Below are 18,928 nucleotides of genomic sequence, written 5' to 3'. Positions count from 1 at the left end.
TCCAAACGGACTTGTGAGATGTGTTGCTGTAGGAATGGGACAGGTTATGCATGCACACAGGATAACCAATCTGAGGGTGACAGTCAGGCACCTGGAGGTGCACCAGGCACAAAACCAAGAGTCCAGAGCTAAGCTGGTGTAGAGTATTGGCCTGAAAATGCCAGAGGTCAGTGTGGCTTGGAATCCACAAAAGGAAAAACAGAGAGAGCGAGAGAGAGAATGAATTAATTTCACTGTTGCCACCTGACCCCACACAGGATAAAGCACACCTCACTTTCTGCTAGGGGCTCTTCTATCAGAGTTTCATCCTAAAACACAAGCCATCCAAAAAAGGCAAGAGAAATGAAGCAAGCACTCAAAGTAATTTGAAAAACAGAGAAACGACAAAAAAGAAAGATGATCAAAATATGCCAGTTGGGAAAATGTTTCAGAATTCAGAATGCAGGGCGAGGAGAGTGAAATTAGTAAGTGTGGATTAGCTCTGAAGTGCGTTTGATGGGCATTTTTATTTGATGATTTTCAACCTGATTTGCAAGTCTGATATAAGTATTTTAAAATTGTACCCTATTAGACAAGAGTGAGAAAGAGACATATTAGGAAAATGGAATTCTTTTATCTTTGAAATATTTTGATCGTCATTGTTGGAGTTTCAAATAGAGGAAGCTTCATTTCATTCGCTGTTGGAACTGGGTTGAGTTCCAGTGCGTTAATTACCTTTGTCCTTTTTGTCCTGCCACCCCATCTCCTCTCCTTCCAGATGCTCTCAGAGCTCCTGTGACTTGGCCCATGATGCCGCCACGGTTGGCTCTGGCCTCTGTGATTCAGACCTCAGTGACTCACTGAACGAATGAGCTATTCTGGACACCCAGTGCCGTTCGAGTGCTTTACAGATAGGATCCATTCGATTGTTATGATGACCAATGGGAAGGTTCGGTGGTGTCCCCATTTTGTAGATGGCATTCAGAAAGGCAAGGGAGGGCTGGGGATGTAGCTCAATGGCACAGCACCTGGCAAGCGCAAGGTCCTGAGTTCAATTTCTGGTGCAAAAATAAAGGAAGGCGAGAGGTGACTTAGGTTGTGCGGTGGGTGGTGACTGCTGACATCAGAAATCTGACCTTGGGTCTCAGGGTGCTCTGATCCTGTCTCTGATGTGGCCTTTAGCGGAGGACTCAGTAGTCCCCACAGGCTGTGGACAGTGGGGAGGAGTGGCCTCTGTGTGGCTCCCTTTACATCAAAGTCTGAGATGCCCGAGGGGGTTCAGAGGCTTGTAGGTCCTGGAGGAGTCTTTATTCATGCAATTTCAACATTTGGACCAGATTGTTAAAAGGAACTGTTCAAAGAAAACAAATGATAGATCTCCCAACTTGCGATGAAATAAAAAGCAACATTTTCAATTATTTCCACTTAGTCTAAACAGTTGTTCCATTTGATCTTCCTGGGGAATTAAAAAAAAACAGAGACAGGTGTCTTCTATGATAAAAACTGTTGTTATCATACGAAAAAATGAAAAGAGAAATGCTGAGGGAGATGCCAGAAGAGAAGCCATCCGCCGGCCACTGCGGGCATTGTTTTAAAGGTGAGGTTTGGTGGAAGCACCGCCCAATCCAGTCTGTGGTGTTGTAATGTGGAAAGATCTCTTTGGCGAGAGGCCACAGTTAGCAAAGGAGACGGAAGTTGTGAGTCAACAAATGCCTTGAGTTTGCCCATTTTCCAGGGTGGTAGGCGCCATGTGGGAGCGGGGCGTGCAGCATGGACAATGTGTCCAGGTCCTGGGTTATGGAGCCCACCTTCTAGCGAGTTCTGAGACCACAGTGAACATGCCTGTGAGGCTTGCTAAAACCAGGGAAACCAGTCAGAAAACACGGCATGTTTCATCTGAAATGAACCGACGAGCATACAGAACATCCAGTAAGCAGATAGAAACCTCTGAGAGGTAGATGTTACGTCAATGTTATTTGCCCTGAAAATTTATCAATGGGAAATCTTTGAACTTCAATCTAACACTCATCCTGGGTGTCAGGGAGGGACATTGAGGGACGTGATCTACAGAGCATGAAGACAGTGACAAGGAGTTATAGCTTGGCAGGAAGGACCTGGGAGAGGGTAGGAGGGTTGAGCCTTCCAGACAGGAATCCAGGGCAGTAAGAACCCATCCCTAAGGAGAAATTCTGCCCAGCATGGTCCAATTTTCATTGCATTTTTCTCCATAAACAATCCAGGTCTTAAAATCAGGTAAGGCTCAGTTGTTTTTTTTCTTTTTCTGAGATGAGTTTTAAATTAGGGAAGCAGATGTAAGTTTAAATGGAAAGAGCCGACCAGTTGGTCTCTAATAAGCCTTGAGTTCCTCTTCTGTAAAGTGTATTTTTTACGAGACATGGTCTTGATAAGCTGCTGAGTTGCTCAGGCTGGGCTTGAACTTGAGATCTTCCTTCAGTCTCCCAGAGTGCTGGGATGACAGATGTGTGCCACCAAGCTTGGCCTCTTTTCTGCGTTAACAATGGTTTCATATTGGACAGGATGCTCAGACTCTGCCAATTTCAAGGTGACACGTGCCAGTTCCCTTTCTTATTTGTGCCTTGTGGTTCTGTGGCCTGCGGTGATGACATGCCATGCCCCGGGCACCTGGTACATCCTGGTGCCAGCCAGCCGAAGGGCTCCCAGGCCCTCTTGATGCACAAAGACTCAGCGTCCAGTGGCTTTGGGGCCAGTATCCCAGTGCGTTATCTTTCTTCTGCAGGAACTGGTGGCCCAAGTTCAGGGGCTGAGACCAGTGTTTCTACAGCGCTGAGTTCACTGGCAGTGACGTCTACGGCTGCTGTGCTGCGGGAACTGAAAACCCACCCCTCACTCCTGGGTGCATTTGTGGAACAGAGAAGGACCACTGTACTGGGGACACAGGACACTGGGGGAGGGGCAGTGTTTGTGCTGAGATTTTAAACTTTTGTTATTATTTTCATTTCCAGAAAGAAAAAGATTGTCCTGGGTTCCCACCGGTGAGAAAGCCGCAGAGTTGAGGGCAGTGTCCACCCTGTGCCAGGACAGGATGTCCGGCCTTGGTGCGCTCTGTCCCTACCCTGCCCGAGGCTGCTTAGCCTCCGAGTGTAGCTCCAGGCCTGGCTTCCCACGAGATTGCCACAAGCAGCAGGAACTCAGATGGCCTCATCCACCCTCCTCTGCTGTCTGGGTCTGGAAGTACGCCCAGTGTGGCCACCAGGGGGAATCTGTGAAGTCACATCAGGTGATGCCCTAAAGCTCACCTTGGGCATCAGAACCTGAGGCCCTGACAAAAGGCGAGGTGAGGCTTCTGCAGTCGTTTCTCCAGCTCTGATGAAACCTCAGTTGCTGCCAACCACACCTGGCAAGGTGCGCTCCCATTCACAACCTGCTGTGGCTGGCCTAGGCCCTGGAGGATGCCAGCAACACCTGGCCAGCATGCAGGATGCCCGGTGCTCAGGCTTAATGATTGGTTTGTTATGACAGAAGCCACAAAAACATTTTCCTGCCAGATGTGGTGGCGCATGCCTATAATTCCAGCACTCAGGAGGCTGTGGCAGGAGGATCACTGCAAGTTCAAGGCCAGCCTGGGCTACATAGTGAGTTCAAGGCCAGACTGCACTACACAGTGAGACCCTGTCTCAAAAAAACCAAACCAAACAACCACTATTTCCCCCCAGAAATAGTACACGGCTATCACAAGTGAGGTGATCTAATCTGTACGTTAGGCAGAAGGCAGGCTTCGAGATTCTAGGTGCATTGTGATTAGTCAAATCACTAACACCACCACCCTTGGTGGGGCGATATCTATTTTTCTTTTGCTTCACCGCCTCAATTTTTGGAACTTAGTTTTATGCCCAAAATATCTCTTACAAGCTTTGTCGCTTCATTAATAGTACATTTTCTTTTTTTAAGAGAAAACATATGTGCCAGGAGTGGGTGATTTTATACCTTGTGTGGATTTTTATGCAAACTGAATGAAAGCGCATAATCAAATACAGTCAGCACTTGACCAGGGGAGGAAAAAATGAAGAATAAGAGCTGAGAAAGAAGTGGCCATTTACATCCTGATGGGGTTGGGTGGGTGGAGGGCTGCATTAAAGGCACATAGCTAGATGTGGTGGTGCAGGCCTATAATCTCACCACGTTGGAAGGATGAGGCAGGAGGATCTCAAGTTTGATCCCAACCAGGACAACTTAGCAATTGAGTGAGACCCTGTCTCAAAATAAAAAAATAAGGGCTGGGAACGTAGCTCAGTGTGAATGCCCTGGGTTTAATCTGCAGTACTGAAAAAAAGGGAACAGAGGCATGTGAGCGGGCCAGCTTGACCTGGCTGTATTGGCCTCTGGATTGGTGTTAACTAAAACAGCTCCTTATTTGCAACTTCAATGATAAAAAAAAAGAAGAAAAAGCATGATATTGACACCTTCACAATTTAGGACAGGAAGAAAAAGTAGGACAGGAAAGTGCTGCTGTGCCAGCCCTCCTAGCTGGGCAGGCTGTTCCCTACTGGGAGGCTGCAGGCAGCAGAGCGCTCAGAAAGGAATGTTTAAGATACAAGCCGGAAGCCAGCCTCTCACAGCTGAAAGCCCTGGGACCGTTAACACACCTGCTCGTGATCTCAGGGATATTTAGTCACATGGAAAACGTTACCCCTTTGATGGCACTGCAATAGCCAACTTTGAATTCCTGCCCATGTATAAATGCCATAAAGCTGAATATCTTTTTAAAAATAAAAATGGTACTTTGGGAGGCTGAGGCAGAAGGATCACAAGTTCGAGTTCTGCTGGGCAACTTAGTGAGACCCTGACTCAAAATAAAAAGCAAAAAAGGGCCAGGCATGTAGCTCATGGCAAAGGGCCTGAGTTTAATCCCTAGTGCCAAATAAATACGTAAATAAATAGATAGATAGATAGATAGATAAATAAATAAATAAATAAATAAGCAAGTCTTTCAACTAACTGGTACCAGATTCAGTCACACTGGTACCTTGGAGTGAGGCTGCTGTTTATTTTACTATGCCACATGCAAATATTCTGTTCTGACACCAGTACTGTGAAATCCATGTCATATTTCATCTATCTATTACACTCACTGTAAAAAGAGAGAACAGTGTGCAGATAAAAACTATCAATCTATTTGCCAATGTCTTAATCTATTACAAAGAAATATCAAGCACCAAGATCATAAGAAAAATTCCTAAACTATTTAGGTGCAGGAATGAAATCTTCCTAAATATTAATTAGAAGTTGGTAAAAAAAATACATCACAATGTCAGTGAAGTCTGATTGTATTTGCTAGTGATCAATGTGTGCATCTACTTGGTTTCAGTGGCTATTTGAATTTGAATTAATAAACATTAAATGCAGTGCGGGTCCCAATTCATCATGCCTAGGAGTTTCATCTAAGCGGCTCAGGCACAGAATGAGCTTCCCGTCATTCCAGAGGGTTCTGCTGGCACTTATCCTACAGAACCAAAGTTATCAGAAAGCATTTGCTCTGAATGCTTTCTTCTAAAAGAAATCGGTAACCCTGGGATGTCTCATTGGTTTCTGCCACCACATATTGCGCATTTTTCTTTGCAGGGAGACAGGGTGTCTCCATCTCTCAGTTCTGAATGGAGAGTATTTAAGCACTTTACCTGTAAAACCTAGATAATTTGGAATAAATTGGATGGCAATTAGATGGAATTGTGCAGCGCCAGTGATATAATTCTTTCCATAAAGATGCAACAGAAGCATAGAAGGGATGAGATATAGTGTCCTTGAACTGTCACTGCTGGGAGAGCATGGGCCATGTTTAAGAGGAAATATATAAATGGGCTAAATATCAGGATAGGTCGATCTGCAGGGCTGCTGTGACTGTCTCCAATTCCAGCCCTCCTGGCCCACAAATAGCCCTGGGTCCCCTCCAAGTATCTCCAATAAGGAAACAGCTCTGGAGAGAGGGATTCTCTCTCCTGAAATTGCCAGGAAATAAATTCCCTCCAAAATCCTTGTCAATAATTTCCCAAAGGGAACATCTACTTTATTTCCAATTTCGTTCATTCTGCTCTGGGGGACTATAAATTAGTGAAGTGTTTACTAGATTAAAACCTCAGATTTACAATTAAAGGCTGATGTAACCTTGTATTACAAGCCAGACATCCCTAGCATGGTCTTGCTGTGCAGCCTGCTAGAGACTCCATGTCTGGTATGGATCCAGAGCCCCAGGAAGTCTGAGGGGGCTCATTTCTCAGGCTCACCCCAGAGGAGCCGAGGCTGAGATGAAATCAGGGCCATTCTTTATAACGAGGAGCGGCCAAACTTAACCAGACAGAATAGCTGACAAGATCTCAGAGAATTTAATGTGTTTCATGAAAGGAAATGTATCTGGCTTTGAATTCTAGTCTCAGGACCACAAAAGGTGTGGGTGCATATATAATTTATACTATATATTTACAAGTTAATAAATACATGTGTATATATGGGAAGTATCTTTAAAATTCAGTATTTAAAATTGTAAGAAATGTCAGTTTTTCATCTCATTCACGGGCATCAAATATGCTCTATGTTTTCAAAAGAAAAGTAATTCAGAAGTTAAAAAAATTAGAATACATAATAATTAAATCTTGGAAGCAGTCTACAGGTCCATCAACAGCTAAATGGATAAAGGAAATGTAGTATTTATACACAGTGGAGTACTATTCTGCCAAAAAGAAGTATGAGTTTGATTCTTTTGTAGGAAAATAGATGTACCTTGAGATTACAATGTTACATAAATAAGACACATGAGCTTAAATATCACACGGTTTCTCTTGTATAAGAAACCCAAAGTATAAATAAATTAAAGAGCAAAGTAAAAGATAGATGATAGGAAACTGAGATATTTCGTGCAGAAGGTAAGGGGACCAGGAGATGGATGGTGGAGAGGAGAAAAGGACGCAAAAAGAATTAAGATGTGTTGTGTGTGTGCACCAGCTCCCCACAAGAAACATAAACATTACGTACTACAACATGGCCCAGTAAAAATAAAAGAAAAAAAGTTGAGATAATTCCCAAATGGCCTTTAGAAGTGGTATCATTTTACATTTGGCATGGGGACGGCGCTTTTTTTATGTCTTTGAATGTAAGCAATATCATTCAGTCGTTTCTGACATCTGCACTGAAGGCCTCCTCATTTCTAAAGGGGAGAACGGAATGCTAAGGAGTATTTCTCAAGAGAAAGCTGCCTCGTGGCTTCATTCTGAATTTAAAGTGGTCCCCAATTGTAACACAATAAAGCCCATGGAAACCACACAGCCAGCTTCCTGTGAAGTCAAGGGTCACCTCCGCCCCTGGAAAGGGAGAGCTGGAGCCCTTCATCTCTCAACCTGGCTGCACCTAGGCTGTAGCAAGTGCTTTAAAAATAGGCGGATAACAGCTGGGGTGGCGGGACACACTAAGCATCAAGAAGGCAGACCGTGTGTCCCAGCCCTCCTTAGACCATGTGTGCCAATTTGCTAGGGGAAGCCCCGGCAGCCACAGGCACCCAGGCAGAAGACTCTGTCCATAAAGCTCCTCCTTGAGGCCCACGCTGGGCTAGATGTTCTTCATGCTGCAGGATGGAGGAAATTGTGCTGATATCCAGCACGCTCTATTTGGTTTTCACAAAAATGAATGAAGAAACACCAAGGAGAAAACTTGAGAATTTTATTTCCAAGGCTGGCTTAGGCAGTCCAAACTTGCTTTTGCCTTACAGAGGGCACGGGGCCCTGTCTGGTCCAAAGAGCATCCGGATGTGAAAACCATATTCCCTGCCAAGTATTGCCAGCCGTGGTTTCCTAGAAGAAGCAGTTGTTCTAATACAGACTCCCACGCTGATTCCTGACAGTCCTGTCTGCTGGGGCCACACGGTCTCTCCAGAATGCCTGCTCTCCTTCCCAGTGAGGGTCTAGAAGCCACTGCAGTGCCTGGAATCACTCAGGTCCAGGCCCTCATCTTGCCCTTCTCCTGGGACTTCTGGGATGTCCTCCATCCAGCACCTCCTGCAGCCCCCACTGGGCTCTGCCTACAGTGCTCCTGCTCACTTTGAGTTTCAAGACCATGTCCATGGCCCCCTCTAGGGATGCTGTCCTCATATCCCTGCTGTCCTTGCCACCTGTGCCCTCTGCCTCAGGCAGACCAAGCCATTGTGGTAGTCTGGCCAGCTCTGCCTTGAGGTCCATGACACTCTCCCTGGTGTGAACCTCTTTCCACATCCAGGCAAACATCCTCGCTGAACTGCCCATGATGGGCTCTAGTGGTCCCCAGAGGCTGCTCCGGCACATCCGATGACTGGTGTGTGTACTCGTGGCTGTATCACCAGGGAATCTCTGGATTTAGATGCACTTTTCCCCTTGGCTTTCTCTAAGTACCTGATCACGCATTCCTGAAGGGCATAATCTATGCCTTATCCCTGGGTATGGATTAGACGTCTGTGAAATAAATTTACAAATGGAATTTTACTGTCTGCAGTGTCCCTGAAAATGTCTTTTCATGGTTTGTGCCTCTGCGCGGGAAGTCAGCGAGCTTAGCAGGGTTCTAAACGGTTCCCCTTTCTCAGAATGCTGAGATATGAATGCAGACACCAGCTGGGCTCAGTGGGCTCATGTAAGGGGGCTCTGGACCTGTGTTAAGTGATGAGCATGCAGAAATCTTGATGATTCACAAACACAAACAACCAACCCCCATCAAAACCACCAGTGGCAAAGCGCAGGTCCACAGAGCACTCACCACAGAGAATGCTGGGAAGGCATCATGCCACACAGTGCTGCCACACTGGGATCTTCATCTCCTGAGTAGGCTCTCACCTTACTGCTGGGGGAGGGGAACTGGAGGGCCACTTGGGACCGGGACCTCACAGACACAGCGGCACTACAGGAAGCCTATGGTGGCCAATATCCAGGCTGCTTCCTCCCACCGCAGGGCCTCTGGCTGGCTCCTGGTGCAGGACAGGAGCAGCAGGGACACAGAGAGACACAGAGGTGTCTCATTTTCTCCTCCCTTCATGGAAAAGTCAGTGAGCTGTCATTACCTGCACGGTCCTGTTTCAATTTATCCGTTATTGGTGTGCGTGTGTGTATGTATGGTTGAAACACTCTTATTGTAGAAGCTTTACTACAATTGTACTTAACCGTATTTCCAGTTTTTTTTTTTTTTTTGGAACTGTGACTTGAACTCAGGACCTTGTGCTTGCCAGGCAGATGCTGTGCCACTGAACTATATCCCCAGCCTTAACTGTATTTCCTACAGTGAACTTAAATTGGCTGTGTCATTATGATGAAAAATAAAAGATTACCAGCAGCAAGCCATATTTTGTAGAGTATTCAAAAAATGCTAAAGTGCAAACTTTATAACTTTCTAGATGTTGACTTAGAAATGGTAGAACTGCCAGGCATGGTGGTGCAAGCCTGTAATCCCAGCACTTGGAAGACTGAGGCATGAGGATCACTGCTAGTTTGAGGTCAGCCTGGGCTACAAAGTGAGCTCAAGGCCAGCCTGAACTACATGGTGAGAACACATAAAAAGAAATGGTAGAACTAGGTCCTTGCAGGAGCAAGTCCCACATGCACTCAACTGATTTCAAGAAAAGAATGTGAAGATTCCCACCCCGGGTGTGATGATAGGATATACTATCCAGATGTTCCACATCACTGGAGCAACCCAGTTTAACTCCCCATGTGGTGATGAGAAAAGCGCGTGAGACCAAGTGCACGTGTACATGAATGTGTGCATGTATGAATGTATGCACATGTATGCATGAATGAATTTGTTAGTGTACTGGTGTGTATGCATGAGTGTGTCTGTGTGTGCAAGATCACATAAATGTGGGTGCCACTGTGTGCATGAACGTATATGTGTGTGTCCCACTGTGTGTGCATGCATATGGTGTGTGTATGAGAGTGTGTTGATGTGTGTGCATGAAAGCCTGTTAGTGTGTGTTGGTGTGTGCACAAACATGTGCATGTGTGTGCATGAGAGGGCATTAGTGTGCATACATCTATGTGTGGGAGTGTGTGCAGGCACGTGTTTGCATATATGTTTTCAGGTGTATGTGTGGATGGGTGTGCACAATTATTTTGCTCATGTGTGTACATGTATGTGTATTTGCACATGTGTGTACTGCTTGTGTGTATGTATATGCATGTGCTGGTGTATATGTGCGCATACTAGCCATACTTGGGACAAACTCTAATTCTGGACGGAAAGCTGGCCACCTCAGGGGAAGCTGGAGCAGGCAGCCCAGTATCTGGAAAATTTAGCGCAGCCTTGGCCATCACGACTTATTTTCTGTGCACCTGCATGTCTAGGAGAGCAGCCACCTTTCCATGCTCAGATCCCCTGGGTCTCTCCAGCACTTCGTCTCACACTGGTGACACCCAAGCTCCAGACATGGAAAGCATTTGCCACTGACTAGAGCCTCTGTGGCGGGAGGAGGGCTAGGGCAGGGATGGGACCCCTAGGCACCCCTCACCCAGACACAACCCCCTGCCCAGGAGCCTACGCGCCAAGGTACCTGGGTGAGTCCAGTCAACACGGGAAAGCACGATGCTTCTAACACAAGCGAGGGTGTGGGAGCAACTTGAAGTGAGGATGGAGGGGAGGGTGGACGTGGGGGGTCTCATGACAAAGCTTTGTCTACAGAGCAGCTACGATGACCTCCCCCTTAGGAAATCCAACTGTCAGTGGTGCATGTGTCAGATTTGCAGCTGAGCGTGTAAGCCTGGGGACAGTCTAGCAATAAGCATCCTTATATTTTGACCCAAGTGCAAAGTTCTAATTCTTTGATTTCCAGTTTATTTGAAATATAAATGTGATTGGATTTAAAAATAATCTTTATGTTATACGTGACTAAAATTCCTGTATGCCTAAGCTGAAAATACCCAGGATGCAGGGCTGGGGCCTCAGAATCCACGAAAGAACATTCTAAAGGCTGGAAGTGGGGTCTTCTATGTCCACAATAATTAATCAAAGGTCAGACATAAAGAAGCAAAGAGGAGCAAGTGGCCTGAGACTGCACTTGCTGGGGGCGAACGTTAACAAAGGCCCAGGGGTGTCCTCAGGCACAGACATGGATGTGAAGAAGGCATCTACATCTGGCCAATCAGAGCATAGACGGAAGCCAGTCTGGGCCCCATCCTAAGGGCTAATTGCCTCTGATTCAGATCCGAAAGTGTTGGCTCAAACTGGTTCCTAAGCACCACTGGTGTCTGTGCCTCCAGCTGCCCTGGGAGGTGGGCGAAGGAGCTCTTGGTGGAGACCCATCCTCTGCTGAGACTGGCCCTGCAGGGCAACGGTTTCAGATTTTGTCCACCTCACTTCCTTCAGGGACTCTTAGAAAAGGACATTTTAAGAGGTACGATTTCCCTTTAATTGGAGCTCATGTTTGGCACAGCTTTCACCAGAAATCCAGTTTAATTTGCACAGCTTTGCTCTGTCTTGCTCGTTATTTGGCCGGTGGCCTCAGCATGGACTTCTCACACGTCCCCCAGTGAGGCTGGCCAGTGACACTCAGGCAGAGCCATCCCAGGCTCCACTCACCAGCGCCCCGGGCTCTCACTTGAGTTCCCTTAAGCTCCGTCACCCCCACTGGCACCTTCTTCCCTCCAAGCCACCAATGGTGTGTCTACATCTGGGGGACCAGGGCCCAGGGAAAGCAGTGCTCCACATTTGGAATAAAATTCATGTATGCATTACATTTTAATACATTTTCAAGTTTACATATTGTACACGATTAGACACAAAAATTACCGATTTCTTTTTAAACCAGTTGTTGCTTTGGATTATAACTGAGCAAAGTGTTAGCTCAGGAAGCCAAAGAGGATTCAGGACCTAAGGCTTATCTAGCGTAATTCATCTTGTCCCTGGGCAAGAGTGTCGCAATAATGGCCAAACACAAAACTGCAGTGTTGGATGTGAGAAGAGGAAAATTTCCAAAAAATTTTTTTTGTCTTAGCTGATGAGTAATAGAGAAAAATTTTGAGTTAATTGGAATCCCCTTCCTCCTCTGTCTTTATGAATAATTAGAGGGTGCCACTTTGTACAGTGAACGGAGACACCCCACTTTGTCACTTAGGTAAGAGGGCACTGTAAGAAGTGACCAAAGCTCTTAAAGGAGTACAGGAAGAATGACACAGTGAAAAGGGCTCAGGCATGAGGACTCCAAAGAAAACTGTTGCAGACCCTAAAGGGGTTGGTCTACCCTCCTTTGCCTGGGAAAACCACCCAACAGCCCTTTCTGAATCAGTCAGCAAAGAGATAAATGCAGGTAAACAATTAAAGTGTTAAAGGAAAAATTTGTACGGTCCATGGTTTCCTCAGTTTAGAAAGACAAAGTCATTAAGTGCAGACTGGTCATTTAAATAGTAGTCTCTTTATGGAAGAGAGTTAACGGGAATCCTTGGTTTTAAAGATCCATGAACAGAAATAGACTATTTTGGGAAATTTTTCAAGTTTGGATTTCCCAGCCAGGGTCAAGTAGAACAGAACTTATTTGCAAAGGCAAGTTGAGAAATGTGCATGTCTCTGAGTTCAAGCAGTGGTAGACGAAGGCCATCTAGCCTCTGGATGACGCTGTCTACCTCCAGGAAGAGGCAGGAAGGAGGGTGCTGGTGTGTCCCGTCTTTCCCGGAAGGACACTAGAGAGAGACACCTCCCTCTGAAGGTGATCAAGGTAAGGACCATCACACTGTCTCCCAAGATGAGATGAGATAAGAAAGTGCAGAAACTGGAGAATTAGCAGGTCTGCTTGGGATTTCAGACCAATAACATAAACTTCCAAGCACGATGCTAAAGGATGCATGCTATGAAAACGGAAGAGTGAGAAAAATGCTCTGGTCATGGGACTCTTGAGATACTAAGCGGTAGATGCAACTCAAGATGCAAGCAGCACAAGGGCTATTTTCTATGAGCAGCTGGCCTGTTGAAACTGGAGACACGCCAAGCTTTTGCAAAGTGTTCTTCATCAAGACATTCAAAGGAATGCTGCCATACTCAGATGCGCTGGACACATTCCAAGTGCGGTTAGTCACGTTTTGACCAGGAGGGAAATGTGGATTGAAGCCATGATTAAAAGATGCCCGAGCAAAATGTGTGGAATTGCTCTAGCTGCTAAAGCTGTCCGTTCTGAGAGTCTAAAGATATGTGTCCATCAGGCACCGCTTTGGACGATGCTGCTACACACTGTGAAGAAAGAACAAGCCCTCTGGCTGTTTACAATCCAGGAAGAGAGAGCCCAGAGGCTGGTGACGGAGGGGCTAGTTCAGGAAGTCACTGAACATGAACAGGTGGTCTATGGCACTAGGGCCTTGGACAGGGATCCTGCAAAAGATGACACGGTGTGAAACAAAATCCTGACCCCGAGGGACCCTGGGTCTACAGTCATGGGACCTGGACGGGTGTGGGTGGAGGGTCGGGAGACGGATCAACATGGATTTGAAATCTTTTTCCTTGGTGGATACTAAAGCCCTTTCCAAACAAGACGAAAACCCAGCAATGTGACATCATGATAGGATATGTCAGACAAAGAAATAACTATCTGGGGGACTCCTGGTTTTCAGGATGCTATGGAATTGTCAAATCTTGTCCTCATTCCTTACAGACATTTGAGCATCTCTGCTCTAACTAGAACGATGGTGGCATTAGCATACTTTTTATAACCTGTACCAAACTACTGTCGAAACTTGTGTAGGGCTTGGATATGACAGACAGACATGCAGAAAAGGAAAACTTAGGCCTGGGGTGTGGAAGGTGGCATTTTCACCATTTTGCTAGATTTGTATTTAAAAGTTATAGGCACAGAGGAGAGGAGGCAAAACTACTAGAAAGATGTGTGTGTGTGTGTGTGTGTGTGTGTGTGTGTGTGTACACAGCTGGATACTATCACTGCAGAGGTTCTTGAACTGAGTTATCACTGTCCTGAGCAGTATTATTAACTAAAACCACAGTGTATGTAAGGAGTTAGTTATTGTCTATCCTCAGTGCTTTTAAGTATCCATATTTTAAGTAATTATACTAATTTGTGGCTTAAAAGCTTAGCTTTGATCTTTTAAATTGCAATCATTTGCTAAGAGTTTGGGTCACTCTAAACTTTTGCTGGAAGGTACACACGAGGCTGACAAGAAAATCCCTGTGCTTCGGAAAGTTCCAGACAGAAAGGAGGTCATAGGAGAGGACTAGAGATGCATGGAAGGGGAAAAGGAAGACTGGACTGTCCAGAAGCTGAAGGCTTTGGTCCTTTGAACTAAAATAGGGCACTGATGTCATAGGTGACTCTTTTAAACATATTTCTTTTCTTTTCAAATGACACATCGTTTCTTATTATAAATGAACAAGAGCATATTTTTAAAAGAGAATGATTGTCATGAAAGCTTACTTGAGTTCTTGTGAGCTGGTGGCCAACATACTTCGAATGCTTTTATCAGCCAGTGGGCAGCCAGACAGACTGTAAGACAGGCCGGGAGAGGCAGGTGAGTGACCCTGAAGGTAGCTGAGCCACCCGGACAAACACAACATACAACCGAATTTAAATTAAAAGAGGTCAATGCAGAAAAGCGATGGTGCCAGTGCTGTATATTGAATTTTTTCCTACAATGAACTCTAAATATGTTCAAATATAAATTCAGGAAAACAACTCTGTTAGTAAACTTGTTTTAAAAAAAGAGAAAATATTTGTGCTCTTTGGTTTAAGTGTCTGAGAAGAATTGTGCAAATTTAGGAAGCTTGAGGTTAAAAGACATTATACAACACGTCGGTCAGCATGCTTTGGAAGGTCAACACAGAGCACTTAGAAGGTTGACACAGAATTCAACATTTTTACTTTGACAGCATTGTTGAGGTAAGCTGAAAACAATAAATTGAAAAGACAGAATCCACCATGGAAAAAAAAAATAAAGTCACACCTTCTGTGTGAGGCGTAATTACCAGTCACATGACCACTCCCATCACACCCTGGAGTTGGACATCTGCCACCAAACAAAAACAAAAAAAAACAGCCAAAATAGTAAGTATGTTTAAAAAAAAACTTAAAAAAATTTCATTGTTTCCAGTTTAGCTGCAATGTCTGCAAGGGGGCCAGGATCCCGAGGCGAAGCTGAGAGTGCACGGGTTGGATGGAATGGCGCCTCCACGACCGAGCATCATTACGAACAAGCAGGTGGCCTCGGCCTCTCACTCTACTCCAACGGCAGCCGGAGACGGGTGTGTGCCGCGAAGGTGCATGCTCAACTGGCAAGGTGCGACACAGCGATCGGTCTCAGGGGAAGCCAAGGGAAGGGAGGGTGGAGGAGACTCGTGGTGGCGCCTCCTGTTATGCTTACGTTATTAAATCCTTTTTGCTGTCCTTGCACTGGGGATACTTGGGTTTGGGGCTTGGGATGGTCACCTCCCCAGGGTACCTTCTCTCTTCCAGAGCCTCCTGGAAGGGGTCCAAGTCTTCCGGCTGCAGACAAAGCACAATTTCAGAACCATAGGAGGGCCACACACGCACCAGGTGGCCTTCTCTGCCACCCGCCTCTTACACCCATGCTCTGACAACCCCACTGCCTGTCTGTCCTGACAAGGCCTCTGCTGGAAATGCGGCCTGGTTTTTCTATCAGTTGCTCTCCAGGGCTGACGGCCAGTAGCAACAGGACAGAGGGTGACAGTCAGAGACCTCTGCTGAGACCTGGGTCTAATATTGCTCAGAACAGACCTAGCACCACCCCCACATCTATTTCAGAATAGAGATCTTACCCCATCACTGGTAAATATTTTACATATAGGTACTTTAAGTCTCAAAGCAATAGAAGAACAATTATATTCATGTCGTAATTTTAAATTATTCTTAGGCGGTGCCTTTGTTACAGAACAGGTACTTGCTCTGGGTCACGTCTACCTGCAGTAACCGTGATATTCCTATGGGTGGCAGTGATGAGTGCATGTGCCTGCTAAGTCTTGTACTTGGTAAAGTTTTGACTTCTGAACCTGCCACAAGAACACTTCTGTTTCTGGACTTTAATTAAAATAAATTTAGGGATTCAACTACCATGCTCTCTTTTGGCAGTAATGATTTTAACACTGCAGGAGGGAAAAATACTTAGAAATTTAGCTAGTCACTCAGATTTTATTTATTTTTAATACAATACCCAGTTACTGAAATCAATTTGAAGAACAAAGATACCAGGCTCTTAGGTACTCAGGTGCTTCCCCTGCCAGTTCCTCCCCAGAGCTAACTGTTCTTTCTCTACTTCTGGTTTTTGTAGACACCATTGCTTTGACAGTTGTCTCCTTATTTCCCTCAAAATTTTCCATTCTATAGTGAACCAAAAAAGATTGATAATTTTTGGATGTGAATACTGAAGAACTCACTCCAGTAAAGAAAAAAAATTCTCCATTTCGTATTTTTAGTCCAAGGAGAAGTATATTTACTTTAAGGACCTGCATTTGAAAATGCAAACTTTAACACTGTGTCTTGTTTTTCTGAATCTTTTGTTTCTTGGAGAAGAGAGCTGTCCTTAGTTTCAAAGGGCACATGGGTAACCACCTAAGTATTTACTACTCTCTTTATAATTTGCTACCAGCAAAGAAAACACTATTTTTCTTTGGAAAGGAAGTGACATGCCCTGTATGCATTTTCCTAGTGAAATCATTTGTAACAAAACACAGGTGTTGGAAAATAAAATTTAAAAGAGTTAATACTTTGTATCATTCAAATCAATGTCAATCATACATTTTTTCTTGGTCAACAAAAAGTGTTTTTTTCTAAGTCCTAATTAGCTAAAGGTCATATTTAAAAATGAGATGCATAAAAGTGATTAAAATGTATGATGAAAGTTAAGATTAAAAAGATTGTTACAGTAAAAGAGATGTTGTGAATCCCCTTTAAAAACTTCTCTCTTACCTTGAACACACTCATCCCAGCATCCTTTCCACTTTCTGCAGCAGCTCTGGAGTCCTCTTTCCTCTTTAGCTACTTAAATCAATTTTGACCCTCTTTGAGGGTCTTTAGCAGGTGTGATCACAAATAGGATGAATGCTCCTACTCAGTGTCATCCAGAAAGGCAGCTTGTAAACACACGATGCTGTGTCCTCATCTCCCTTGTCACTGGATCTGGCACTGTGCAACTTCTGGCTCTTCCCCAAAATCAAAATGACCAGGAAAGGGAGACTTTTTGAAGCCATTCAGGACATCAAGGCAGCCAGGACAGTGCAGCTAAAGACCTTTACAAAAGAGGACTCCGGAGCTGCTGCAGAAAGTGGTAAGGGGGGGGGCTTCATAACAATGTGGCTTTTACTGTAATACATTTTTTTTTGGGGGGGTGGTAGCAGGAATCGAACTCAGGACCTCACGCTTGCCAGCAGGCATGGTGCTGCTGAGCTGTATCCCTGGTCCCTGTAAAACAGTTTTAAATGTAAACATTCACCCTTATTTTAGTCACTTCTTGCATTTCCCCTTGAGAGGTAGGCAAATGTTTTTCTTTTACTTTTCTTTCTTTTTTTGTTTTTGGAGACAGGGTCTCACTAAGTTATCCAGGCTGGTCTTAAATTTGAGACCCTCTTGTCTCAGCCTCTCTAGTCACTGGGATTATAGGTGTGTGTGCAAACTGCACCTCCAGGCTCCCTCTTATTGCCTCACAGTGAGTGCGGAGAGGTGTTAGGGTAAGACGTACCGTGATCTCTTTGGGGTCATCCTCGTCCACCCGCCGGGGCTTCATCTTGGTGTAGTCCACCGGCAGGTCCCAGCAATCCCCCTCGCTCAGCTGGAAGCACCTGGTGCTCATCACTGCTTGTTGCTGGGGAGACATGGGCTCCAGGGGTGTCAGGACGGGGCAGCAGCTGTCCCGCGGCCTCTGCTTGTTCATGCTGAGGTCCAGGGTGCCGTTCTCATCCACCTCCATGTCGGGGTTCTGTGGGCAGAAGGGCGGGTCATGGGCTTGGTCCGATCTGGCCAGGATACTCTGTAAGTCCTTCAGTTGACACCTACTGCGATCAGTCAGTATCCCTCCCTCTGTGTCTCTGACATGACCCCCGGCAGAACCCACGTGTCAGTGAGCATGTGCTGCCCTGGGCTTCCTAGCTCGAGGAGCACTTCCCTCTGCCCACCCACTTCTCTATCATTTTTATTTTCTCTTCCTTTCTTTCTCCTTTGCCCCCTCAGTACATCTCTGTTTTTAGAAATGAGGTTGGCCAGAAGAAATTCAAAGAAATGCTTTTTTTTGCTCTTGCAGGATGGGGATTGAACCCAGAACTTTTGCACTGAGCTACATCCTCAGCTTTTTAAATTTTTTATTTTAAGACTGGGGTCTCACTAAGTCTCTAAGTTGTCCAGGCTGGGTTGGACCTTTCCATCCTCCTGCCTCAGCCTTCTAGAGTTCTGGGATGACTGGTATGTGCCACCATGCTGTGTTTTGATTTCATTCTAGTTCAAATGCCTACAAGTTCAAAAATATGTGTGCATGCATCTGCGTGTGTGTATACTCATGTGTGTATATGTATGTACACATATATGTGTTAGCTTAAAATTTTTCCTTTACAGTTACTGATGGTGCTATTTCAAGAACTGAAAAGAAGGAAGAAGTTGAGCAGGGGACAGAAGTAGAATTTTCTTTGTAATCCTACGGTGAGAGGAGCTAGGAATTCCAGTCCAAAGTCCTTGTGGCTGGGTTCCTTTTGGCTGGTCTGGGTCCACACCACTCTTAGACTTGGAAGTGCAGGGTGAGGCACTTTTGTTTTTGAATATAAAGAGACTTAGGATTCTGCAGAGCTTGCCTTGCTGGAGGAGGAGGCACATGGGGACACAAGAACACAGAGAGTAAGAAAAGTACGTATGTCCCCAGTAGTCCTCTGTCTCGCCCCCAGCCAGTTACATTCTCCTGTGTGCAAATGTAATCTCAGAGCTGGGATGACAGTGCTGTGTCCCCACGTCCCGCAACATTTTCCTTTGGATGTCGCTGCA

The 18,928-nt window shown here is 45.4% G+C and overlaps 1 protein-coding gene across 12 annotated transcripts in view; it reads right to left on the bottom strand.

Moving 5' to 3' along the window:
- The window catches only part of Myt1l (myelin transcription factor 1-like), a 398,225-nt gene that overhangs the window by 44,844 nt on the left and 334,453 nt on the right, over positions 1 to 18,928 (bottom strand). For all 12 annotated transcript variants that reach the window (XM_005404380.2, XM_005404385.2, XM_005404381.2 and 9 more), the window contains 3 exons: positions 17,643 to 17,879; positions 15,312 to 15,433; positions 14,369 to 14,437 (listed from right to left, as the gene is read on the bottom strand). In XM_005404380.2, the coding sequence (XP_005404437.1) occupies positions 14,369 to 14,437; positions 15,312 to 15,433; positions 17,643 to 17,879 (428 nt within the window). The remainder of the gene's footprint in view (positions 1 to 14,368; positions 14,438 to 15,311; positions 15,434 to 17,642; positions 17,880 to 18,928) is intronic.

Source organism: Chinchilla lanigera, unplaced genomic scaffold, assembly GCF_000276665.1.
Source record: "Chinchilla lanigera isolate Chin_1 unplaced genomic scaffold, ChiLan1.0 scaffold00086, whole genome shotgun sequence".
Lineage (NCBI taxonomy): Eukaryota > Metazoa > Chordata > Mammalia > Rodentia > Chinchillidae > Chinchilla > Chinchilla lanigera.
This window is presented reverse-complemented; position numbering and strand designations above follow the sequence as displayed.